The sequence below is a fragment of the Marmota monax genome, unplaced genomic scaffold (genome assembly GCF_021218885.2).
Source record: "Marmota monax isolate L192 unplaced genomic scaffold, Marmota_monax_Labrador192_F-V1.1 WCK01_AAM20220418_F8-fsc00008, whole genome shotgun sequence".
Taxonomy (NCBI): Eukaryota; Metazoa; Chordata; class Mammalia; order Rodentia; family Sciuridae; genus Marmota; species Marmota monax.
This window is the reverse complement of record NW_026694432.1, coordinates 6,369,835-6,395,126: the sequence shown is the minus strand read 5'-3', so window position 1 is coordinate 6,395,126 and position 25,292 is coordinate 6,369,835. Positions and strand designations below refer to the sequence as shown.

The window sequence follows — 25,292 nt, the reverse complement described above, 5'->3', positions numbered from 1 at the left end:
TTATACGGCATTTAGGATAATATAAAAACTCCTACAAGAGTATATTGGTCCCAACTTGTTTTTTCAAGTCTCATCTGTTCCCTCCCTCTTCCTTACCCCATGTAGATCCCCTTAAACTGATGACAAATAACTAATGTTCTTCAAGCACTTTCTTGATAAAAACTTCCTGAGTGAGGAGAGTCCCACTGAAGACAGATTTAAAATTAGGCAGTCAAGGGCTGGGGCTGTAGCTAGGTGGTAGAGTGCTTGCTTTGCAGGTGTGAGGCCCTGGGTTCAATCCTTAACACCACATAAAAATAAATAATAAAGATGTTGTGTCCATCTACAACTAAAAAATATTAAAAAAAAAAAAAAAAGGGCTGGGGATGTGGCTCAAGCGGTAGCGCGCTCGCCTGGCATGCATGCGACCCGGGGTTCGATCCTCAGCACCACATACAAACAAAGATGTTGTGTCCGCCGAAAACTAAAAAATAAATATTAAAATTCTCTCTCTGTCTCTCTCTCTTAAAAAATAAAATAAAATAAAATTAGGCAGTCAGTGTAGTTAGGTAAATCGGGTCTAATATCGAGTGAAATCTAAAATGGAGGCCATGTTGAGAATGAATTTCCGGAAAAGTTGAGCAACACTCGGAATGTTAATGAAGTCCAGGAAACAGCCCCCAACAGATTTGAAGGTAGTCCATCCCAAAGAAATGTTAATGAACAGCAAACTTGAAGATGCCTACTTGGAAGTGCCCAGATTACTTCTTTGGCCCACCTGTGTCCCACCCCTCCGCCTCCCCACCTACATTCCATCACGGAAAACTATAAAATGGAGAGACAACCACACTTCCACGGATTCCATCTCTTGGGTCCCCTTCTTCCTCTGGGAGAAGTCTTTTCTGCTGTCCTTTAATAAACTTCTAATTTTCCACTCTGACCTTGCCTGGTGTGCTTCTCTGGTGTTATTCTTTAACATTGGGGAAGCAAGGACTCGTCACCGGTCAACAGCGGTAACACCACTAGACTTTGCTTGCTGGCTAAGTGAACTCCCCTCTACCCCAGGCTCTCATTATTCATCAAGTTCAGATCAAATTTCTCCTCCTCAGAGAAGTGTTCTTGACCTTCTCAGGCCTCAACAGTTATTCCAATGCCAGCTTCCTCCATTTGAACATACATATAGAAGTCCTTCGGTTTTCTTTTTTTATACCTTTATTTTATTTATTTTTATGTGGGGCTGAGGATTGAACCCTGGGCCTCGCATGCGCTAGGCGAGCGCTCTACCGCTGAGCCACAACCCCAGCCTAGTTTTTAATTAGTATTATTTCCTTCCCGATTGGGATAGCTGGCAGGAGTTAATAAAAGTACAACTTAAGGGGTGAAAGGCAGAGACTTCTGAGTTATTGAAAAAACTGAACCGAAGATATGCAAAATACTGCCCCAGAACACAAATGTGCGCTGCTCTTATTTGTCGTATACATAAAGGAAACTTATGAAATTCCTCCGAGCACTGTCCATGGTATGTGATTTCCTGGTTGCTTATTGAGTGGTGCCGAAAACCACCCATCTTTTTATTCCTGAGGCTTACCAAGCCCCGCTCTTAACTTCTCAGGGTGGTGTGGTTGGCCTCCTCAAAAACAACTCCTTCCCTGGTTCTGACGTTGTGCCAGGAGGAAAGCATCGAAGTGAACCAGCCCCTTTCCCTCCCTTCTCCAGCCCAGCTAGCATCTACACCCAAAGGCCCCCTGAGTCGCGTCCTCTCAGGGAGCTGCCCCGCAGCGCCCACCATCGGTGTGCCTGTCAGCCGCGGTAGGCCTGGGACAGGCTAAGTTCCGCCGGTCCCAAATCCACGTGTTCCCGCCCGCTACTCCGCCAGACGCCGCCTTCCGGCTAAGCTCAGGGCGGACTTCACTTCCCAGGGTGCGCAGCGGCGGGGCCTTGCTCCGACGGGGACCTCGGGTGGCGCACCGCTCCGTCGCCTGCTCGGGGACGCGCGAGCTGGCGCGAGGACAGGGCCTAGGACCCGGAATGAGTTTCCTCGTAGTTCCGCTGGGCCGTGCCGGGCTGTGCCGGGCCGTGTCGGGCCAGGACAGCGGGGGTGGGGGCCTGAGTTAGTGGAGTCAGTGACAGGCGCTCGGGGCAGCCCGCGCCTTACTGAGGTCCCCGCCCCGTCCCTGCCGGGCCGGCTCGTCTGTCAGTCACTGGGGCGGAGGCAGCGGCGGTAGCGGGGCCGGAGCCAGGCTGTGAGTAGAGCGCGGGCCAGGCCGAACGGAGAGAACCTGCCACAGCCCCTCAACTCCACGGACTCTTCGCCCCAGACTCACGAAGCTGCACCCCCCGCGCTTCTTTGGACGCCTCCGTAATCCGCGAAGGGCTTTCTCCCCCGTGACCCCTCAGCCCCGTGACCTCCTCATAGCACCCAAGCGCTCACCCAGACGAGGGTGTTGTTGGTACAGGCCGTCGACCCTGTGACTCCTCACGGGCCAGGGACTCGGTTCCCCCCATAGGCCTCCCTCCCCAATGACTTCCTCCTCATAGATTCTAGGGACAGAACCGTGACCTATCATTAGGACCAGCGTCTGGGAACACCTCACTGACGCGTCCCTCCTCAGAGTACCCCTTAGTGGGTCTCCTCCTAAGAGCACCCCTTTTGGTCTCTGGCAAGCTCCCCACCCCCAAACGAGGTGGGGAGGCCTCGGCAGCCATGCCCTCCCTGGGCACCCCCTTACCCCACCAGTCCCTGGGCGCCCAAGCCGGGGTCTAGCAGGGGGCCAGCAGCCAAGGGGCTGGGGCAGAAGACAGATCAGGGTCCACCTCCCTGCCAGGGAGGGAGCAAAGATGGAGCGGCGGGAGGAGCAGCCGGGGGCTGCAGGGGCTGGAGCAGCACCAGCCTTGGACTTCACTGTGGAGAACGTGGAGAAGGTATGAGGGCTCTGGGGTGGGAACCCCAGTGACAGAGCAGAAGTTCTGGGGACTGACACTAATGCCAGAGCTCAGACCTGGGCTGGGTGCCCGCTGGGATAGTGCTCCCAGAGCACCTGGCATTTGCTGTCTCTGGGCAGGCAGTACAGCAGTGTTGCAGTATCTAATGGGCTATTTTTGGCTTTCCTTAGACACAGCTCCCCTGTGGACAGATACTCTTGGGTCTTGGGCTGTTGCCTTCAGGGTACTGATGACTTGGACTTCCAGCCAGACTGGCTGTTGTCCAGCTGTATGGGAAATGCATGAGGGTGCCATAGGAAACCAGCAACCCAGGAGACCTGCAGTTCAGTAACCCCTCCACCCCCCAGAAACCATACTAATGCCAAATCATCCTGGACCTGACTTTGTTCAGCCAATGGCTTAGAAAATATCTGGCACTAAAACAATCTGGGTAAGGTTTTCGCTTTTTTTTTTTTTTTTTTTTTTTTTTTGAGAAGGGTCCTTCCTTGATTGGATGGAAGCCAAACCAGTCCTGGGAAGGCAGGAATGGGGCTGGCTTTCTTGTTTTGTGCTGTGTCCAAGGGGTCTGGCCCTGCTGGCAACCTTACAGGACCTTTCCTTGCTCACCTGCCCATATAGCTTCCTGCCATATCCCTCCCAGGCTATCCCATTGCTCAGCACATCTTTTCTAAACTGCTTCTTGGGTTCTATTCTGTGTTCTGCTCCCAGCAGCCTGGAATGGAGGAATTCATGCCCCTTGGGATGAATGGGGACACCGGGCTACCTTGCTGGAAAGCAGGGGATAAGTTGCAGATGTTCACTTGTTATTCTTGAGCTCTGTGTGCCATAACAAATGATGAAGGTGCATCCCTTCTGCTTCTGTTTTATGCCTATTGGCATCCCTGGAGGGCCAAACAAGGGACAGTGGCCGTAACTGGCTGTCAAAGGTATAGATAGGGCTAAGTCTAGTTGGATGAAGCCTGTTTAAGAGCCATGGTCCTGGCCTCACTCTCCCACCTCTTGGGGCTGGGCAGTGTTGGCATGGTGGTGCCCTGTTTCATGCACTACCCGGGAGACAAGCCAGTATTTTCTTATTGTGTGAAATCCCACTGCAATTGGGGCCCTGGGGATTCTGCTAGTTGACAGCTCCAGGCTAGGTATTTGCCAGGGCTGCAGTGATGCCCAAGGTTTCTCTGGATCCAGCTTGTTGAACCCTCACTTGAGCTCTCTGAGGGGTGTTTTCACTCTCCCTTCCAGTATGTATCTGCCTTAGGGCTGCTTGGCATGAGTGTTAGGGCTGCTTGGCATGAGTGTTAGTCCTGCTTAGATTTCAAATTGGCTTTGGTGCCAGCATCTGGAGTAATCTAGGGATGATCCTAGGGGAGTGAATGGAGCTATCGGAGTTGATGGGAGCAGCTGTGCCTGGGAGGGTCAGGGCCCCTCAGGCTATTCCATGTTCATCTCAGACTTAGCTTTATCTCTATGGAGCCATTCTTCCACCTGGGCCTTGCCCTTCAGTGCCTTCCCTTGGGGAGCCCAGCCTCCTCTTTCTGCTTTCCTGTGAAGATTCCCTCTCTGAACCCATAACATTTTGCTATAAGAAGAGGATATGGTAGAACATGGGCAAGATTCAGGCTCTCAAAATATTTGCAGGACCCCAGGTCCAGGAACATTGTAAGGCCCTGAGCCACCCTTTCTGCCCTCACCCCAGTCAGGGAGAGGGAACAAGTCACACCCTCTGTTCTGGGCTCTGGCAGGATCCAGAGTGGCCAGCATCTGCTCAGTCCTGTCCTGTCCTGCAGGCGCTGCACCAGCTCTACTACGACCCCAACATTGAGAACAAGAACCTGGCTCAGAAGTGGCTGATGCAGGCCCAGGTCTCCCCACAGGCCTGGCACTTCAGCTGGCAGCTACTACAGCCCGACAAGGTGCCTGAGATCCAGTACTTTGGGGCCAGTGCCCTACACATCAAGATCTCTCGCTATTGGAGTGATATCCCCACTGATCAGTATGAAAGCCTAAAGGCACAGCTCTTCACCCAGATCACCCGCTTCGCCAGTGGCTCGAAGATTGTGCTGACTCGGTTGTGTGTGGCGCTGGCCTCACTGGCTCTCAGCATGATGCCTGATGCTTGGCCATGTGCTGTGGCAGATATGGTAAGACTCTTCCAGGCTGAGGACTCACCAGTGGATGGCCAGGGCCGCTGCCTGGCCCTTCTAGAGCTGCTGACAGTACTGCCTGAGGAGTTCCAGACCAGCCGCCTGCCCCAGTACCGCAAAGGCCTGGTGCGGGCCAGCCTGGCAGTGGAGTGTGGGGCTGTCTTCCCATTGCTGGAGCAGCTGCTACAGCAGCCCAGCTCACCCAGCTGTGTACGTCAGAAGGTGCTCAAGTGCTTCTCCAGCTGGGTACAGCTGGAAGTGCCACTGCAGGACTGTGAGGCACTTATTCAGGCTGCCTTTGCTGCTCTGCAGGACACGGAGCTCTTTGACAGCAGTGTGGAGGCAATCGTCAATGCCATCTCGCAGCCTGATGCCCAGAGGTGAGCTGGTCCCCGCCTGCCCAGAGAGGGAGTGCCTGTTTGGCCAGCCACATATCCATCCATCTGTTCAGTAAACATCAGTGAAGTGCCTATTGCATGCTTGGTCCTATGCTAGAGGTACAACAAGGAACCAAATAAGACATGCCCCCTGTCTTCATGATTTAGAGAGCCAAGCAGACATTCACACAGTTAATCATCCAGCAAATTATTCAGTTAAAATATTTGTCCATTCTCTTTCTCTCAACCAGTCACTAAGTCCTGGCTGTTCTGCTCCTGACCATATTGCAAATCTATTCTTTTCAATTTCCATTGCTACCACCCTAGTCCAAGCTGTCATCATCTCTCTCCCCAGATTTCAGTAGTTTTCTCACCAGTCCCCTGGTTTTTACTCTTGTACCCTTTATTGTACCAGCAGCCAGAGTTGTTCTTTTGAAAATGAGGCTCTAATCTTTTCTTTCTGATCTGAACACTTCTGTCACCTCTCTCTGCTCTTAGGATAAAATTCAGAATCTTAGTGAGGCTCACAGTCCTTGATATGTTGCACAGTGTGGCAGGACCAGCCTTATCTCATGCTATTTCTCCTTGCTTTCTACTATCCTCTTACCTGGTCTTTTCAGTTTTCTGAATGTCCTGTGTTTCTTCTAGTCTCTGAACATGTACTTGAAGTATCACCTCTGCCTCAGATTTCACTTCCAAAGGGAAGTCCCCCATGATTTTTAAGACTAAGCTTGGTCTTCTCTGTTGTATTATTTATGGACTCTTAGTATTTTTTCTTCTTATCCTATAACCTGATTTCATTATAAATCAACGTATCTCCCCGTTAGTCACTCAGCTCTGTGAAAACAAGGACTGTCATTTTGTCCTTACTGTGCTTGGCACATGATAACATTCAAGTTTTGAATGGATGAAAAGAAGGAATTATCTAATGGGGAGGGGTAGAGGAGAGGGAGATTGGGTGAGGAGAAGGAATGTTCCCAGCTTCAGGAACCACAGCAGGTGCTAAGGCCTGTGGTGGACAGCACAGTAGTGCATTCAAGGACTTAGAAGAAGGTGAATGTAGTGAAGTGTTTGGCAAATGTGTGCTGAGTTGGGTCCTGCATCTGGGAGCACATAGGTGGAATGCTTGAACTTTTACATGTCAGGAGCTCACAATCTGGTAGGCACACAAATGAGCATGTGCATTGGTATGATGAAAACTGAAGGAGAAAGTAGGGGGGTCTAGGAGCCCAGAGGCAGCATTTAATGTAATCTGAGGGTTGTGAAAGACTTCCAAGCTATATTTGGAAGGCTTGTAAGAGTTAGCCAGATAGAAGTAATGGATATGGGAAGGATAGTCCAGACAGATACAAGAGCCAACGGATGAGAAAATGAGAGTACATTGAGTGGTAATTTGTAAATCATTGGTATGATTAGATAGCAAGGTTTAGGGGCCATTATTTGTAGGAGATCTAGGCCCAAATCATGCAGGACCTTGTCAGTGTGATCTTCATCCTGAGGATGATGTAAAGTTATTAAAGGATTTTTTAAAAATATTTATTTTTTAGTTGTAGTTGGGCACAATACCTTTATTTCACTTATTTGTTTTTATGTGGTGCTGAGGATTGAACCCAGGGTCTCGCACAAGAGAGGCAAGCACTTTACCGCTGAGCCACAACCCCAGCCCCCTTATTAAAAGGATTTTAAGCAGAGAAAATGGTCTGCTAGAGTTTTGGAATAAGGTGGGTTGGAAAGTCTTCAAGACTGGAGACCTGATACTTGACATTTCAAAGATAGGGTTTTGGGAATCCTTAGCAAAGTTGGAGGGGAAAACTATTGAAAGAGACTACATGCAAGAATAGCCCAGGTTTCCATATCAGTAAAAAAATGGAGGTGATCATATCAAACTGACAGAGTTGTAAAGATTTAAATAGGGTAAGGTGCACAGGGTTGGCCCCTGATCAAGACTATTTTAACTCCCTGAGTAATGGGACTTCTTTCATGGCCCCTCTGTAAAGGGATAGGGTAAGAGGCATAGGGTTGGCTCCTGATCAAGACTATTTTAACTCCCTGAGAAATGGGAGTCCTTTCATAGCCCCTCTGTAAGGGGGTGGGGGAGTTAGTAGCCCCTATTTGTACATATAGGTCATTGGTATGTCACATATTTTAGACTGGGGACAGAATGAGTGGTTGTGTATATTTATGTTTGGTTCTTGTACCATATGTGATAAATTTAATGGGAACCTTGTTTATTTATTTATTTATTTTAAGAGAGAAATCACATAGTGTTAAACACACATACTATTAAATTGATTGAAGTTGTTTATGGTACTGGGGATTGAACCCAGGGTTGCTGAACTGCCGAGTCACATCCACAGCCTTTTTAAATTTTTTTTATTTTGAGACAACAGTTTGCCAACAAGCTTAGGGTCTAAGTTGCTGAGCCTGGCTTTGAACTTGCGATCATCCTGCCTCAGGCTTCTGAGTCACTGGGATTACAGTGCACCATCACACCCAACTAAGCTGTTTACTTTTAGAATTGGGCATAAAAAGTAAAAACTGAATCTTGCAATAGATAATGGGCCTAGTTGATCAGTGGCTAAAGCACATGCACATAGATAATGCCCTTAACCACTGATTTTTAAGACTAAATTAAACAAAACATTGAGTTAGTGTTTTTGTACCCAGGGTTGAACCCAGGGGAACTTAACCACTGAACCACATCCCCAGCTCTTTAATTTTTTATATGAGGCAGGGTCTCACTAAGTTGCATAGGACCTTGTTAAAATATTAAGGCAGGCTTTGAATCTGCAATTCTCCTGCATCAGCTTCCCAAGCTGCTAAGATTACAGGTATGTGCCACTGCACCTAGTTTGGGGTTGGTTTTAAGAAAAAAAGAAAACTGCTTTGGGCTGGGCATAGTGGTACATACTTGTAATCCCAACAATTTGAGAGACTAAGGCAGGAGGATTGCAAGTTTGAAACAAGCCTGGACAATTTAGCAAGATCTGTCTCAAAATAAAAAATGAAAAGGGTTGAGGATGTAGCTTAGTGGTAGAGTGCCCCTGGGTTCAATCCCTAGTACTGGGAATGGGGGGTAACTTTTGGTATGAAGATTAAATAAGGACATGCCTGCAAAATTTTAGCATGATTCCTGCATACTCCATAAATGACAGTTTTTTTTGGCTAGTTATTGGTATTGTTGTTGCATTGATAGTCAGTATACTTATCTCCTGGCTTCTCAGTTTTCCCTCATAAGGTGGATACCAAGTCCCAGGTCAAGGCCTCTCTTGGCAGCCTAAAGCTCAAGTGCTTGGTGGCTAAAAGAAATTGATTAGGACAAGTACCTGGGTGATGTAGGGTGTCCTTGAATACACCCAAGTTTACCTACCCAGCCTGTCTCAAGGGCTTTGGCAGGTAATTGATGCCCCTTCTCTTCTGAACGAATGAGCGAGCAAGGAGCCAGTGAGGGAACCCACAGCCTCCTGAGCGCCCATTGGCTGCAGCCCCTTGGTTGCTTAGCAACTCTTCCCATTTTCTCAGCTCTTCTCCCAGAGCTCTAATTGCAGGTCTGGGCTGAGCTCAGTGTGAGCAGCAGCCAAGGAGTCCCCAGCAGCCTGGCCTCAGCTGCTGGAGCTGACCAACAGCAGCCAGGTCCTTTGAATCCAGTCTTAGCTGTAGTTCTAAAGTCATCCTCCCAGTCATCCTTCATCAAATCTAGAAACTTCTGGGGCTTTAGGCTTATTCTTTCCACTCACAGGTCTCTGGCATTTGTTCTCAGATTGTAGGAAATCTTTGTAGGAGTTTTCCCCCTGAGTGGGCTATACCCAGCCCAGAGTCAGCTTGGGGCTTGCTCTATACAGTCTAGTTTCCTATTTTTGGCTTAAGAAAGTCACCTTCAGTGACTTTGATTCCTGGGTCATCCAAGTGCTGCCTTCCCCAGGTGCTCTGACATCAGCCTTTCCCCTGGCTGAGCTTGCACACAGTAGCCATTTTCCTGCTCCTCCACAGCTATTGCTGCTTCCTGGTCTTCTTTGAAATGTAATTTTTTCCTAAAATATATTTTTAATCCTGGAACTGCTTTTCATTGGGGCCTGGGAGAAGAGGAAAGGTGAATTAGACAGAATGTTGGGGGCTCCCCTCAGAACTGGAGATAAGGATTGAGATCTGCATGAATCCTTTGGGAAATTTTTGTTTGGACTCTGAAAGGGAAGCAGAACTAGAGCAGTTTCAGGGGTTGTCTCAACCTGCAATCTGTTTGACCTTGAATGATACTCTGAGCCCTTCTTGGCTACATTGTCCTTGATTTAGCCTACTGTGAGGCTCAGGTGAGACAAATTAATAATCCTCACTGAGTACCTACTGTCTGTATGAACTTTGGCAGGTGGAGAGAGTCTTGGAATACAGTGGAGATGCTATGGGGTTAGGTACTACCTCTTGTCCCCAGCTCAGCTTCTGGGGAGCCTGTGGGCCATAGCCCTGCCCCTGCCCCTGTTCTTTGTACCAGAGTCTGGCCTGAAGATGCCCATTGTCTGGTGGTGCAGCCTGTGTCAGGGGCATGAGACAAGCTATCCCAGCTGTCTCCAGGCAGCACCCTCTGGGGCTGTCTCTGAATCAGGGGTGTCCTGGTATGGATAGCCTTTCCTGCCAAAATGGGGATGTGGAGAAGGAAGCTAACATCCCTGAGCTGGTTGCCTCTTTTTGTTCTTCTCATCTTCCCACAAAGTTATGAGGCTACTGCCTAGCAATCTACCTGGAGCAACTCCAGACAGAAATCCTTTGGGAACCTCAGTTCTCTTTCCCTCCATAGATTGCTGTGGTGATACTGTGATTGACAGCAGAGAGTTCCAAGCATGTGATTTCCTCTAAGAGGATGGCTTATTCTGCTTAATCTGGTTCCCACATATTGGGATCAAGCTAGTCTTCTCTCAGTCTCCTTTGTATACTGAGCTTCCTCTGCTCCTCCTTTAGGGATCATTTTGCTTCAGGCCTCTGACCTGGATGGACCTTTTTCTCATTCAAAGCTTTGTCCCTGGGCAGTTCTTATCTACTCCCATACCTTCAATTACCAGCTGTTAGCTGATGACTCTGAAATCTCTCTCTCTTGCCCTAACCTCTCTGCTGGGCTTCAGGGTTTTATATCCTGTTCTTTCTAAATGCCTCTGCTTGTATATCATGCCTGATTCTGAACTTTGCACTTTTCTACCTCTCATTAATGATGTAACTGTACCTCTCTACCAGGTCTTAGTAAGTAGCTTCACCCTTTACTTATTTGGAGAGTTATCCTTGACTTCTCAATCTTTGTATTCAGTCTCTCTTCACTTCCTGTCCATTTTGCCTCTTAGCGCTTTCTCTGAATTTACCATCTGTACTTCTCTGTCCCTATGCCACCAGAGTACACAGGAATTAGGGTTTGCTAGGAGAGGGTGGAATTGATAATCTCATGAGTTTTGCTGCTTTCTGAAGTCTTCCTTAACAGGGGTCTTGACTCTCCCACCTTGTCCTTCTTTCCTAACAGTGACTGTATTAGTTTCATAGCGCTGCCATAACAAAGTACTTCAAACTGAGAAGCTTTAAACAACAGAAATTTATTATCTCACAATTGTGGAAACTAGAAGTCTGAAATCAAGTGTCAGCAGGGCAATGCTTGCTCTGAAAAGTGCAGGGGACTCCTTCCCTACCTCTTCCTGACTCCTGGTAGCTTGACTTGTAGCTGCGTAACCCCAGGCTTACCTTCATCCTCACTAGGCATTCTCCCTGCATGTCTCTGTCTTCACCTGTCTTCTTATAAGGACACCAGTTGCATTAGATTTAGAGCCCACCCTGCTCCAGGATGACCTTGTTTATAATGAGCCTTTTTCTAAATAAGGACACATTTTGAGATATTGGGAGTTAGGATTTCAACATATAATTTTGGGGAACACACATTTACTGCTGATCCCCCCAAATTTATGTCACTCTGACATACAAAATATATTCACCTCATCTAACCTCAGAACTAATAAAAGTTTTAACCCATTCCAGTATCAACGTTTAGTCACTTGGAGGACATAATTCAACCTATAACACTGACCTTTTCATACTTCCTTCCCAGAGTTCTCCTAGGACCTAAAGTTTGTCCCAAGATGGACAGCATCAAAGCTACCATAACCTCTTTTTTGCTTAGGATTTGATAGGAGTGGGCTCTGATGGAAGATAGGGAGATTGTGTCTTTTTCTCAAAGCTTGGTGGGGGTTGAGCAGACAGCTCTGATGAGTCTCCTCATCTCATTACTCTAGGTACGTGAACACACTTCTGAAACTCATCCCACTGGTGCTGGGACTGCAGGAACAACTGCGACAGGCAGTGCAGAATGGGGACATGGAAACTTCCCATGGCATCTGTCGCATCGCTGTGGCCCTGGGCGAGAACCACTCCCGGTAGGGAGTCGGGGGCAGCTGGTGGTGGGATAGCAGAGCCCTCTAAGAAGTCGGATTGTGGAACCCCCTTGGGGAGGTGGAATGACCTTACTATATCTCCTCCTCTTCAGGGCCTTGCTGGATCAAGTAGAGCACTGGCAGAGCTTCCTGGCACTTGTCAACATGATCATGTTCTGCACAGGCATCCCTGGCCATTATCCTGTCAATGAGACTACCAGCTCCCTAACTCTAACTTTCTGGTACACACTGCAGGTATGTCTATGTCAACACCAGTAGGTCTGGGACATCATGGAAGAAAGTGGATCCTTGGGCTTTCTATGGCTTCTGAAGTGGCTCATTGTTTTCCCCTGACCCTCTCAGGATGACATTCTATCCTTTGAGGCAGAGAAGCAGGCTGTATACCAGCAGGTGTACCGACCAGTCTACTTCCAGCTGGTGGATGTGCTTCTGCACAAGGCCCAGTTCCCTTCTGATGAGGAATATGGATTCTGGTCCTCAGACGAGAAGGAGCAGTTCCGAATTTACAGGTGATGCTAGCAGGCTAACCCTAGCTAACTGGAATCCTGAAATAATGAAGGCAATCAGGGAAGGGACCCAAGGCCAGACTTCCTGAATTCTAGGATTCCTTTCTCTATTCTTTAGGCATTTTTGCATAGGGTTTGGGGGTCCTGGGATAGGCTCTTAGTCCTGGGTCAGGATCCAGGCAGTGTAAAAGACTTTCATCTGCTTCTCAGGGTGGACATCTCAGACACACTCATGTATGTCTATGAGATGCTGGGGGCCGAGCTGCTCAGCAACCTCTATGACAAGCTGGGCCGTTTGCTCACCAGCTCAGAGGAGCCCTACTCCTGGCAGGTACCTCCCAAACCTGATTCCCTCAGCCCTCCCTGACCTGTCACACCCTCCTCCTCAGCCAAACCAGTGGCATCCTCTTTCCCCAGCACACAGAGGCTCTGCTTTATGGCTTCCAATCCATCGCGGAGACCATCGACGTCAACTATTCTGATGTGGTGCCTGGGCTCATTGGTCTCATTCCACGGATCAGCATCAGCAACGTACAGCTGGCAGATACTGTCATGTTCACCATTGGTGAGACCTGGCAAATATCCATGACCACATTCCTAGACCCATAGCAGCCATCCTTAGCCATGGCCAGCCTGCTCTTTCCTGTCCAAAGTGGGAGAGACACATGGCTCCATGCACAGTCAGCACTGCATCCAACTGTCCCTGCAAGTGTACCAAGCTGCATTTCAGTGAGGCCAGTGCACTGTCAGTGGATCAGCGGTGTTGCCCCTCTGTTGAGTAGTAACCCCTTCCTGCTTCTCAGCTGTGAGACTCACATTTGAGCATGCATATTCTCATGCATTCTGTCCTCTGAATGAGCACTCATCTGTGCTGGTGCTATGACTCGACCCTGCCAGGAGCTCAGCTTGCCTTGAGGGAAATGGTACAAAACCAAACCTGGCCTGTCTCAGAGATCCTTCCCTTTCTTTTTTTTTTTTTTTTTTCAGGAGCTCTGTCTGAATGGCTGGCTGACCACCCTGTCATGATCAACAGCGTTCTGCCCCTTGTTCTGCATGCCCTAGGCAATCCTGAGCTGTCTGTCTCTTCTGTGTCCACCCTTAAGAAGATCTGCCGAGAATGCAAGTATGACTTGCCGCCCTATGCTGCCAATATTGTAGCTGTCTCCCAGGTATGAAGAGGCAGTGCCTGGGTGGTGCTGGGCCTCAGGGTGCACTGCACTGTGCTGATACCGTGTTCCTGTATTTTTATATCCAGGATGTACTGATGAAACAGATCCACAAGGTATGACTCAAAAGTTTCTAGGTGGTTTCCTTGGGGTATTATGGAAACCTCTTATCCCCCAAAATCCTGGTTTCTACCTTATCCTACCCTTATCCCTTACTCTCTGTTGTTGGAAACCTTCCCCAAGAGGCTCATTCTCCTTTCCATTCACAACCAAATGTGGTCAAGATGGACGGTACATGTTTTCTGCCCCACAGACAAGCCAGTGCATGTGGCTGATGCAGGCTCTGGGCTTCCTGCTATCAGCCCTGCAAGTGGAGGAAATCCTTAAGAACCTGCACTCGCTCATCTCACCCTATATCCAGCAGCTGGAGAAGCTGGCAGAGGAGATAGTAAGTGAGCTCTGGGGGCCAGGGCAGCACTGGGACTTTGGGGCTTCCCCTTGTGTGAGCTGTGACTGCTGAGGGGTTGGGTCAGAACTGACCCTTGAGGCTGGGCCTGAGCAATCTGGGGACCAAGCTGGAGCTGGGAGATCTGGAACTTGATTCACTTCTCCTCATAGCCCAATCCCTCCAACAAGCTGGCCATTGTCCACATCTTGGGGCTTCTCTCCAACCTCTTCACCACACTGGACGTCAGTCATCACGAGGATGATCATGAAGGTCCTGAGCTCCGGAAGCTGCCAGTGCCACAGGGACCCAACCCGGTGGGTGGCTTGTCTTTGCCATTGCCCCCTCCCCCATGGGAATGTCATTGTCACTCCCCACCTCTGTGAGTAATGTTGTCATTGTTTCCCTGGCCCCTTGCAGGTATGATCTTATCAATGTCTCCCACCCTGTAGCAATGTCATTGTCATATTCAGTTCTGTGGATGTTTTCCTTGTTCTCAGCCCAAAGGGGTGATGTTATTGAGGTTCATTTGCCCCGGGAGGGACACTGACCTTCAACCCCCTCAACTGTTTTTTTGAGCCCTCCTTCAGTCTCTGACTCTGTGGCATCTTCTGCTTGGCATTCATTGTCCCCTGTGGGCACTGAGGATGCTTACATACTCCATAGGTAATGGTTCTTGCCTTCAGGTTTCTGTCAGTCTAGAGGAAATCCTTAAAAACAGATTGCTGCAAAGCAGTGTGATAAGTACTGCCCCCCAGACAGTGTGGATAAGCTTGGTCACAGCGTGGTAGGGTGAACCTTACAACCTGTTTTCCCTGGGGCAAACCTTGACTTCCCACTCAAAACTCAGCATGACGGGCTGAGGTTGTGGCTCAGTGGTAGAGAAACTTGCCTAGCATGTGTGAGGCACTGGGTTGGATTCTCAGCACCACATATAAATATATGAATAAAATAAAGGTTCATTGACGTCTAAAAATTTTTTTAAAAAACTCAGCATGAGTATCTGACTTGTTCATCTCTTGGGACTGTGTTGGGTAGCAGGTGTGGTTTTGAGTGAGTAGTTTGCATACTGTAAAGGTCAGTACAAATATGAGGGACTGCTTTGGTCATTGTTCCTGGAATTCCCTCAGGGTTTCTCCTGAAGAGAAGGAAGCCACATGCATCCTGATCCCTCCATTTAAATCCTGGCCCCAGTTTCAGTTGCTCTTGTGGCTCAAACCCAAGCCAGGCCCACCAATGTCCCACAGAGCCCCTTCTGTGGCAGTCATCATCCTGCCTTCCCTCCCCTCTCAGGACCTTATCTGCTTTCTTCTTCTCCATAAGCTGCCCACACCTACACACCCCTGGGACTCCCTATTCCATGTCTCTAGTCCATTGCCTTGGTTTTATTGAACTGAGTGGATAGAGAGTAATTTTTTTTAATATGTATTTTTTAGTTATAGGTGGACACAATATCTTTATTTTTATGTGGTGCTGAGGATCAAACCCAGTGCCTCACGCATACTAGGCGAGTGCTCTACCTCTGAGCCACAATCCCAGCCCCTAGAGAGTAATTTAAAAAAAAAAAAAGTTTACAGATTTGTCATAATCCTTTTTTTTTTGTATTTATTTTTTTGTTGTAGTTGGACACAATACCTTTATTTTACTCATTTATTTTTATGTGGTACTGAGGATCAAACCCAAGGCCTCGCATGAACTAGGCGAGCGCTCTACCACTGAGCCACAACCCCAGCCCTGTCATAATGTACTCATGATGTCCCTGCTTTGAAGTTTGAAGCTTCCTCTGAAATAACCTCTAGAATTCAGATCCCCCTCAGGTGGGTGGCAGGGATGGTGGGGGCACTTCACTTCTCCCTGTGTCTTCAGGTGGTGGTGGTGCTGCAGCAGGTCTTCCAGCTTATCCAGAAGGTGCTGAGCAAGTGGTTGAATGATGCCCAGGTGGTGGAGGTGAGCCCTGATCCTCACTCTCTGCTCCCATGGTGACTTTGCTCAGAGGTAGAGCCAGGACTTAAGAGTTGCTGCCCCACTTTGGTTGGCAGTGGTCTGGAGGAAATAAGGGGGTGGAAATCTTGTCTTACAGAGACAAGGAATCTTCTGGGAAGATATTTAGAACTCTCCAGTATCATAAGAAGTACTCAACAAAAGGGCTATATGACATTAGGGCTGAGGGATAATCAGGTATCTGTTATAGCATCAGAGACCTGCCTTTGGTCCCTTCTCAATTCAGGCTTTTGTTGCTGTTGCTGCTCTCTGAGAGGAAATGGTGGAGATGTAAGTAGCAAGAGTTAAGTGGCAAAGTTTCAGCCTATGCCCCTGTGTGGAGGGCTTTTTTGCCCCCTGCCTTTCAGGGTGAAGGTCAGATTGTTTATCTTTCTTGGTTTGCAGGGCTTGGCCAGGCTTCTAGGTAAGGGTCCTTTCTTAGGCCCCCTCTGGGCAGAGCTACAGTTCTGTTCCAGCTAGTGGTGACCTGCTGACCAGGGCCCCTGTGTTTTCTTCCCAAGGCGGTGTGCGCCATCTTTGAGAAGTCTGTTAAGACCCTGCTGGATGACTTTGCCCCCATGGTGCCACAGCTGTGTGAGATGCTAGGCCGGATGTACAGCACTATCCCCCAGGCCTCTGCTCTTGACCTCACTCGACAGGTGGGCCTTCTGGTTTGGGCAGCTCTGGATATCATCTTAGGCAGAGATCTGACCTGGGTGGGATGGGTTAGCAGGCTGCATGGCTGGAGTCCCCCACCACAGTTAGGGATTTTGACTTGATAAGAAGTGCCCCAGCTGACCAGTGTTCTCTGCTTTGTTTCAGCTGGTCCACATATTTGCTCATGAGCCGGCCCACTTTCCCCCAATTGAGGCCCTCTTCCTGCTCGTCACCTCCGTCACACTCACTCTCTTCCAGCAAGGTAGGTCCTGAGCAGGGTCTCTGCTGCTGTCGCCAATGCCACTGCCTCTGCTTCCCTGACTGGGGAGCCAAAGCTGCCCACTGTGTTCTCTGTCCCCTGAGTTGCACATGGGACTTGGATACTTGTGGGATGAAGAACAGCACAAATTTCACCTTACAAATAGTTGACACTTCAGGTTGAAGTGGATAAGAGGGTGAATGATGTCTTCTGCTGGCCTGCTGGGCGCAGGGCCAGCCTGGATATTGGGGAAGACAGGGGCAAGGCTCTGAGGGACTTGGGGCACTAGGCTGGCTCCTTTCCTTTGGGATGTAATGAGAAGTGGGAAGCACATGGGTTTTGAAGTCAGGTAGACCTAGATTCTAAGCTCATCACCACCAACTAGTTGTGTGACCTTGGGCAAGTCACTTACCTTTGCTGAGCCTCATTTCCATATCTGTGAAATGGAGAGATCACATATTTGATAGGATTATTATAGGTTTAGGCACTCCCTTTGGGGCCCTGGCTTGGGGGTTTTGCACATAAAGTACTCAGATTGGGGATCCTTTCCTCACATTAAGGTTTAGTCCTTTCTAGGCCCAAAGCCAAGTCACCTTTGGCACTCGTCCCAGCCCCAACTCTTTGTGACCTCTGAGAGAGATGAGAGCAGCCTCCAACCTTCCCCAGCTATCTAACCCAGGCTTCCAGCCTAGGAAAGAAACAGCACTGCTCTGCCAGCTTTGTGAATCTTGCCTGGATTTGTAGTCCCAGATTTAAGACCACCAGAGAGGGTTGGTGATATAGCTCAGTTGGTAGAGGGCTTGGGTTCAATCCGCAGCAACATAAGGCCCTGGGTTCAATCCCCAACAACACCGAAAAAAAAAAAAAAAACCACCAGGAATCTCAGCTGGAGTCCAGAGTGTTCTTTGTTTATAGTCTCAGTGTCTGGTCCCTTGGTCCTGGCCTCTCTTTTCTCTGGGGTATGGGGTAGGTCCAAACTAAGGGGAAACCTGAGCCAGAAACCCAGTGCAGTTGTCCTCAACTCTACCTCTCCCCATTCCTTGTACCCTCTTTGGGACAAATCCCAATGGTGCTAACTCTGTGCATCTTTCCTCCTCTCCCTCCATGGGTCCTGCCTCAGTTTAGGATTGTTGAATTACTTCAACAATTTTCCACTTTGACATGTGCACTTCTCTGGAATCCATTCTGCATACAGTAGTTTGTAAGGTTCTCTATAAAACACAGATCTGAGCATTTTCCCTTCCTTTCCTTGCTGCCTGTTGCCCTCAAGTTGTTGTCCTATTCCCACCTATATAGCAAAACTCTGGTGTACCTCTAATGTGTACCTCTAATGTGCCAGTGTCCTCATGACTGCTGTAGAATCCACACTGACTTTTTCCTTACCTCGTCCCATTTCCTTACAACTCCTCTGACTGGAATGCCCTGGGCCGTTTACTGGATAAACACTCACTCCTCAGGCCTTAGACAGGAGGAAGACCATCAATCCTCAGAAAAGTGCCTCTGAGGCAGAATTGGGTACTTCTAACTTTGTGCCGAAATTACATTGTGGACACACTGCTGATACAGCACTGACCACACACAACAACCAGATTTTGTGTCTGTCTTTCTTCTAGACTGAGCCCCTCAAGGGCAAGATTAAGCCTCTTCTCCCTGTATCCCCAGTGTCCAGAATGAGGCCAGCATAGAGTGGGCCTCAGACGCTGTTAAATAAAGGAGGATGAGGGCTCCTTGCCCTTGGAACCTTTCTTCATCACTGTCTGGCTCACCTCCAGCAGAGCAACTGAGCTGAACATTGAACCCACTTTTCTACAGTGGCACCAGGCATGGGGCACATTGGGACTTACTTTTGAGGACTTGAGTAACTCAGGGTTCAGAGAGGGACAGCCTTTATCGGTGGTTCCTAGAATCCTAGAGAAGGAAGTAGGGAAGAGATTATTATCTTTGTTACAGATGGGGAAACTGAGTGTTTGTGGCTTGCACAAGATCACACAGCTACTTAATGGTGTCTCAGGCAGATATTTTTGCACTGCATCCTCCGAAGAGTGGAGAAGCCCAGACAGGAGCTCCAGGTGCATGCCTGTTCTTGCCATGGGAATTATCAGAACTGGAGGCAGAGGTGTCCAACATCATATTTGTTGGGGTTGTTGTCTTGATGGGCAAGATGGTCCCTATACCTGTATGTCATCCCAGTTGTAGACGTCCTAGGGCTCTGCCTTCCCACTGGACCATGGGGTGATACGGTGACTGGTTTCCCTCTTCCTTGGCATGTCCAGATGGTGGGAGCTGGTCCTCAGTCCTGAGCTTGGCTCTCTGCTAAGTCTGTCCACATAGAGGGACCTTGCCAGGGCGGGGCTCTCATTTTTTGGACTTATGATACCATTTACTCCCGTAGGCCAGTGACTTGTCTGGCCAGCCCCAAAGCACATGGGGTACTGCCCTATCCAAACAGAAATCCTTTGGTTTAAAGTGGATGGAATAGAATCTTCTCCTTGGCCAGACTAAGAGCCCGCTAGCCATGGAAGTAAGGGGCACTTTCTCAGGCCCTGATGCCTTTGACTCTCTAGGGTCATCAGTTGGGCTTTAAAGGAGGGGCCAAGGACTGACCTGCTGCCAGCCCTGCCCTCCTCTTCCATGGCTGTAATAGGAAGGTATATGCCAAGAAGCAGTGGGTTTACCCCAGCTTGGTGGAGGCCACAGTAAGAGTGTGGGGGCTATTTCTTCAGCGATATGGAGTCCAGAATTGCTTGAGCACCAAAGGAACACTGCGGGGACTGGCCTGAGGAAGAGTGGGAAGTAGGTGGAAGGCCCCTTCAGGGGAGCTGGGGCAGGCCTGTCCTTCACTTTGCCGTCTCTTTCTGTTGGGCTTCTCCCAGTTCATGGTTTTTGTATGTTTTGTTTCTTTATCTTGCTTCCTGCTGCTCATGTGCCCCCACGCTGTCTCCCTGCAGGCTCTCAGTCCCACATAACTATATGAGGTTGAGTTGCTGTTTGTATAATTTTTTCTTAAGTTCCATCTTTATTATATTTTAGGGCCCAGGGATCATCCTGATATTGTTGATTCATTTATGCAACTCCTGGCACAGGTGTGTTTTAGTTTTATTCATTCACGTTCTGTTCTCTCTCTTTCTCTTTCTCTTATGTTGATATTCAATTTAAGCCTATTTTTAGCTTTCTGTTGACAAATTTTTTTTTTCTGTTCAGTTGAATAGAGTTTCTTCATCTGTTTCCGTGGAAGTTGACAACCCAACATCCTCCTTTAGTGCCCCTTTGCCTCAACTAGCTCAGTCTCCTACAAAGACCAGGGAGAGGCTGATCCCGAAGGGAGGGAAGGGGGCCGGCCTGGAGGGAGTGGGGAAGGGAGTGGGTAGTGACTGTGCCCAGCAGTTCCTGTGTGGCTGGCTTGCCCAGGACATTCAGGGATAGGGCTGGAGTTGAAGGGTCTGGGCTGCACTGTTCCCGTGCTCCTGCCGGGAACTGCCTGCCTCTGCACTCCCAGCCTGCTCTAAGAGGTAGGCCTGGAGCAGCTCCAGAGGGAAGGGCTAAAGGTAAATGTGAACACTGGAGCCCGGAGTCTGGCTGGTGGAGAGGTTGTGCTGCTGCTGGGTGGTGGGGTGCAGGCTCCACTGTGAGACCACGTTATGATGCGTTTGTGTCTGGTATGTGTCTAAGTGTGTTGCACCTTATTTTGTATGTATTGAGTTTGATTTGTGAAGAGAGCAGAAATCTGTAAGTAGTATGTGTATTGTTTTGGGCATTGAGATAAATGTGAAGTTGAAGTGTGGGCATGTGCGTTGATGCATGTCGTACATTGATGTGTGTAGTACGTTTGTGTTGTTGTGTTGGTGTTGTATTGAGGGATGTTGAGTGTGGAATGTGATAGAGGGTGTATATTAGGCTGTGGGAGTGTGTGTGTGTGTGTGTGTGTGTATGTGTGTTCGTACTGGGGATTGAACCCATAGGCGCTTAACCACTGAGCCACATCCCCAGCCCCTTTTAATATTTTATTTAGAAACTGGGTTTTGCTGATTTGCTTGGGGCCTTGCTAAGTTGCTGAGGTTGGCTTTGAACTTGAGATCCTCCTGCCTCAGCCTCCTGAGCTGCTGGGATTATAGGCATACACCACTGCACCCAGCAGGAGTGTGTTTTTAATGGAGGACAGGAATGTGTGTTGTGTGTTGGCAGTACAGAATTAGTATGATACAGAGTGCTGTGTGTTTAGGGACTCCTATGGGGTGGGGGAGTCCTGTGAGTTGAGGTAAATGGAGTGTGTCTCTGCTTAATTATTCCACAGATATTGACTGAGTGTATAATACATGCTTAGCACTCTGCTAGGTGCTAAGGATATAATAGTGAGCAAATGCAGACATGGTTCTTGATCTCATGGAATTTACAGTCTAGTGGGGGAGTGCGAGGGGAGAGGATGGAGAATGTTCTGAGCCTGGATGAATATGTATATGGGTATCCACAAGGATATATCTTTGGTGGGGAGGGTGTTTGAATGTGTATTTGTGGGTGTGCTGGGAGAGTGTACACACGTGGGAGGCCTGGGTAGACTGAGAGTATGGGTATGTGGATGGTTTGGGATGTGGGGTGTTTGGGTGTGTGACTCTGTGGTGAGGGTGTGCTGCAGATATGGGACAGTGCGTGCATGTAAGGGATTAGGATACCGCTGTGTGAGTAGGGCCTTTCAAGTGAGGGTGCATGTCGGGATATTTGCACATGAGTGAACATGGGGTAGCAGGTATGTGAGGGGTTGAAGGGTGGGGATTTGTATGATATGCGCTGGGGGCATTGCCTGGGAAAAAGCAGTGTTTGAGGACTGCTGGAGCTGTGCTGAGTGTATCTTGTGACCTGAGGATGTGCCAGTCATGTCCTGGTACCAACTGGAGCAAGTCATCTGCCCCCTCAATCCATCTGCTCCCCCCATGGCAGCACTGCTCCTAGGGTAGTTATGGCTGAGAAGGCCCTGGACACAGGGTATCCTAGGTGAAAGATGGGGCTGGGATTCCAAGGCTCCTGTCCTACTTTTCCTCATCTTGAACAGGAGCTGGAGGGGGCTGAGGAATGTAGGCAAGACATGGTGGGGGTCTGCTGGGCTGGGGGTCCATGTCCAGCTGCCATCTCTTCTTCCTGCTGCTCTGATCATAAACCCAGGGGGGCTCGACTTCTTCTGTGAATGAAAGCAAAATAAGTGTTGGATACCTGGACCCTGCAGGAGGTCTGGCCCCTGGTGGAGAGGGGAAGGAAGTGTTCGCTCTGGAAGTGACTTATGACCCACATTTTTCTGCATTATGATCCCCACCTCCAACCTTTCTTTCACACACCTGTACATTTATGTACACATACATTTACACAGAACCCCTTGGGCTGTTCCTCACCTGACCAACTGAACTGTGGAGTGGTCTGGGTTCCCCAGAGATGGCTGGGTTGCAGCCTTTACCTGTGATGCGTGAAATTAGGGACTGGGGTGGAAGGTGAGTGGGGGGATGGTCCTTGGATTTGGCTGGGGCTGGGCTTACCAGCTCCACCTCCTGCAGGCTCTCAAGCGGAAGCCAGATTTGTTCCTGTGTGAACGATTGGATGTCAAAGCTGTGTTCCAGTGTGGTAAGTGGGGCCAGGTGGACAGGTGGGCCTGGGGCTCCCCTGGGAGGATTCTTAGGCCCCATCTGATCTGCCTTTGTCTCTCCCACAGCTGTGTTGGCCCTCAAGTTCCCTGAGGCACCTACTGTTAAGGCCTCCTGTGGCTTCTTTGTGAGTCCCATGCTGACTGATCCCCCAACCCTGCCCTGCCCAGGACTCTAGAGGATAGGGGTATGGTATGTAGGTGTCATCCTCAGGAAGAGGTGGGAAGGATCCAGAACTGACAGACCTCTCCATCCTCTGCAGACAGAGCTGCTGCCTCGGTGTGGAGAAGTAGAATCTGTGGGAAAGGTGGTACAGGAGGACGGTCGTATGCTGCTTGTAGCAGTGCTAGAGGTGAGCTGGAGCAAGTGGGGATTTGGTGTTGGTGGGGAGGCCCTCACTGCTGAGGCAACTGACTTTCTGGGAGGCTGAAGAATTTGGTTCTCTAAGCTCTTGGATTCTGATTCTTCCTTCATTAAGTGGCTGAAAAGTTGTTAGGATTGCTGCGAGGATTAGCTGTCTCTGAAAAAGCAGTATTCACTTGTGCAATGTGGCTGCAGAACTGTCCCAGAAACCCTGGGGCATGGTTTGGCCTCCTGGCTGCAGAAGAGGCAAGACCCGGGTGTACTGAGAAGCCCTTTCCTTCAGGCCATTGGGGGCCAGGCCTCCCGCAGCCTCATGGACTGCTTTGCCGATATCCTGTTCGCCCTGAACAAACACTGCTTCAGCCTCCTGAGCTTGTGGATCAAGGAGGCACTGCAACCACCTGGTTTTCCTTCTGCCCGCCTCAGTCCCGAACAGAAGGACACCTTCAGCCAACAGATCCTTCGGTGAGCAGAGCTGGGGCAGGGAGGAGGTGGCAGTATTGATAGATAGTGCTAACCTGTTTTCCTTTCCCTCCTCCAGTGAGCGAGTGAACAAGAGGCGGGTGAAGGAGATGGTGAAGGAGTTCACACTGCTCTGCCGGGGGCTACATGGCACAGATTACACAGCTGACTACTGAGGGGCGCCCCCGCCCACGTACTCCTTTTCACCCCTTCCTATTCCCAAAGAGTAAACCTGAACCTTCACTGTTGCTTCTGCTTTCTTTTTTCTGCCACTGTCACCAACTGAAAGCCTGTGCCTAGAAGCGCAGGGAAAGAATGGGAGGATGCTTGAACCTACGCCTTGGTCAAGAGTGGTGGGGACACCCTCTAGCTCCTGGATGGGAGAGGGGACTCCCGTAGCTAAGCTGCCTAGGTTGGAACCATTCAGAATATTGCTGTTGCCCTTGGGGTGGCAAGAGATAGAGTGGCTACAGTAGTGTTAGCAGCTCTCAGCTACCATTAAATTGGTTCCAGTTTGCACGCATGCATTATAATCAATAATGCCGAGTACTAGGCACCTAGCTTTGCCCTAAACAAAGGCTGGTCAAGTCAGAGCTATCATGCTAAGCTGGAGGAATAGGGAAGAAAGGTCACATGGAGAGTTTCTTTTTTGATGGGAATAGGAGGCATCCTAGCAGAGGACTTGGGGCCTCGGGCTGGGTCCATTTGGGAGGAAAGAAAAGAGTTGGGCTTTGAGTTCCAGGATGGGTATCTGGTGGGGGTTGTTTTTTCTGTTTTTTTTTTTTTTTTTTGTTGTTGTTGTTTTTGTTTTGGGTACTGGGGATTGAACCCAGGGTCACCTAACTACTGAGCCAAATCCCAAGCCTTTTTAAAAATTTTGAGACAGGGTCTCACTAAGTTGCTGAAGTTGGTCTTGAACTTGCAATCCTCCTGCCTCAGCCTCCTGAGTCACTGGGATTATGGGCTTGCAGCACTGCACTTGGCTGATGTGGTGTTTTTGTTTGGTTTGTTCTGTTGTGATTTTTTTTTTTTTTTTTGGTATGGGGGATTGAACTCAGGAGTGCTTAACCACACTGTGCTACATCACTGACCCCTTTTTTAAAATTTTAATTTTGAGACAGGGTCTTGCTAAGTTGCCGAGGCTGTCCTCAAACTTGCAGACTTCCTAACTCAGCTTCCCGAGCTGCTAGGATTGCAAGAGTGTACCACTGTACCCAGCTGGCATGGGTTTTTTGTTTTTTGTTTTTGTTTTTTTGTACCAGGGAGTAAACTCGGGGGCATTTGGCCACTGAGCCACATCCCCAGGCTTGTTTCGTATTTTATTTAGAACAGGGCTCACTGACTTGCTTAGCACCTTGCTTTTTGCTGAGACTGGCTTTTAACTCAAGATCCTCCTGTCTCAGCCTCCTGAGCCGCTGGGATTCCAGGCATGTGCCACCACACTGGCTTGTGGGGTTTTTTTTTTTTTTTTTGGTGCTGGAGATTGAACTCAGGGCCTTATTCATGCAAGGCAAGCACTGTACCAATTGAGCTATATACCCAGCCGACATGGGTATTTTTTTAAAGCACCCAAATTTGCATATGGTTGAGGTGGGCTATAGAAAATGGAATGAGGGCTGAGAATGCTGCTCAGTGATAGAACACTTGCTTAACTTGCAAGATACTGGGTTCATTCCTCACATGTGCACACCCAGAAAGAAAAAAGAATATGGGACTGAGTGGTTGTGTGGTGGGGTGGGCAGAAGGTGTTGTAGCTCCTATGCATGTCCACCTGTAACTTCTTTCTTCTAGGGATCTTAAGCATAAATGGTCAGGGCTCTGTCAGGACCAAGGACAGCACCTGGCCTGCTCTTGCTTTCTTCCCTTTGCAGTGTTGCTTCCCTTTCTGTCTTCTCAGCCATAATTCACCTGGGCTGCCTCTCTAGCACTCGAGCCTTCTTAGTAAGATCTGCAGAGCATGGTGGTGCACACCTGTAA

The 25,292-nt window shown here is 49.1% G+C and overlaps 1 protein-coding gene across 2 annotated transcripts; it reads left to right on the top strand.

The window, feature by feature from the left end:
* The first annotated feature begins 2,076 nt into the window (after window positions 1–2,076).
* Window positions 2,077–23,563, top strand: Ipo13 (importin 13). 2 transcript variants are annotated; one of them, XM_046469137.2, is made up of 20 exons: window positions 2,077–2,901; window positions 4,704–5,440; window positions 11,695–11,835; window positions 11,946–12,087; window positions 12,196–12,362; window positions 12,570–12,690; window positions 12,777–12,924; window positions 13,422–13,528; window positions 13,615–13,641; window positions 13,839–13,973; window positions 14,144–14,287; window positions 15,837–15,917; window positions 16,472–16,609; window positions 16,773–16,869; window positions 19,897–19,949; window positions 22,404–22,470; window positions 22,559–22,617; window positions 22,753–22,842; window positions 23,137–23,318; window positions 23,395–23,563. In XM_046469137.2, exons 1-20 carry the CDS (start codon window positions 2,818–2,820, stop codon window positions 23,489–23,491), a joined length of 2,817 nt encoding a protein of 938 aa, XP_046325093.1. In that variant the 5' UTR covers window positions 2,077–2,817; the 3' UTR covers window positions 23,492–23,563. The 2 variants fall into 2 exon arrangements, with proteins under 2 accessions (XP_046325093.1, XP_046325092.1); XM_046469136.2 differs by having other exon boundaries at window positions 2,085–2,901; window positions 13,347–13,528.
* The last annotated feature ends 1,729 nt before the right edge of the window (window positions 23,564–25,292 follow it).

Coding starts and splice junctions, on each gene's coding strand:
- Ipo13 (XM_046469136.2), top strand. CDS start 2,818: ATGGAGCGGCGGGAGGAGCAGCCGGGGGCTGCAGGGGCTGGAGCAGCA. Junction 22,618..22,752: donor AGGCCTCCTGTGGCTTCTTT/GTGAGTCCCATG, acceptor CATCCTCTGCAG/ACAGAGCTGCTGCCTCGGTG. Junction 23,319..23,394: donor TTCAGCCAACAGATCCTTCG/GTGAGCAGAGCT, acceptor TCCCTCCTCCAG/TGAGCGAGTGAACAAGAGGC.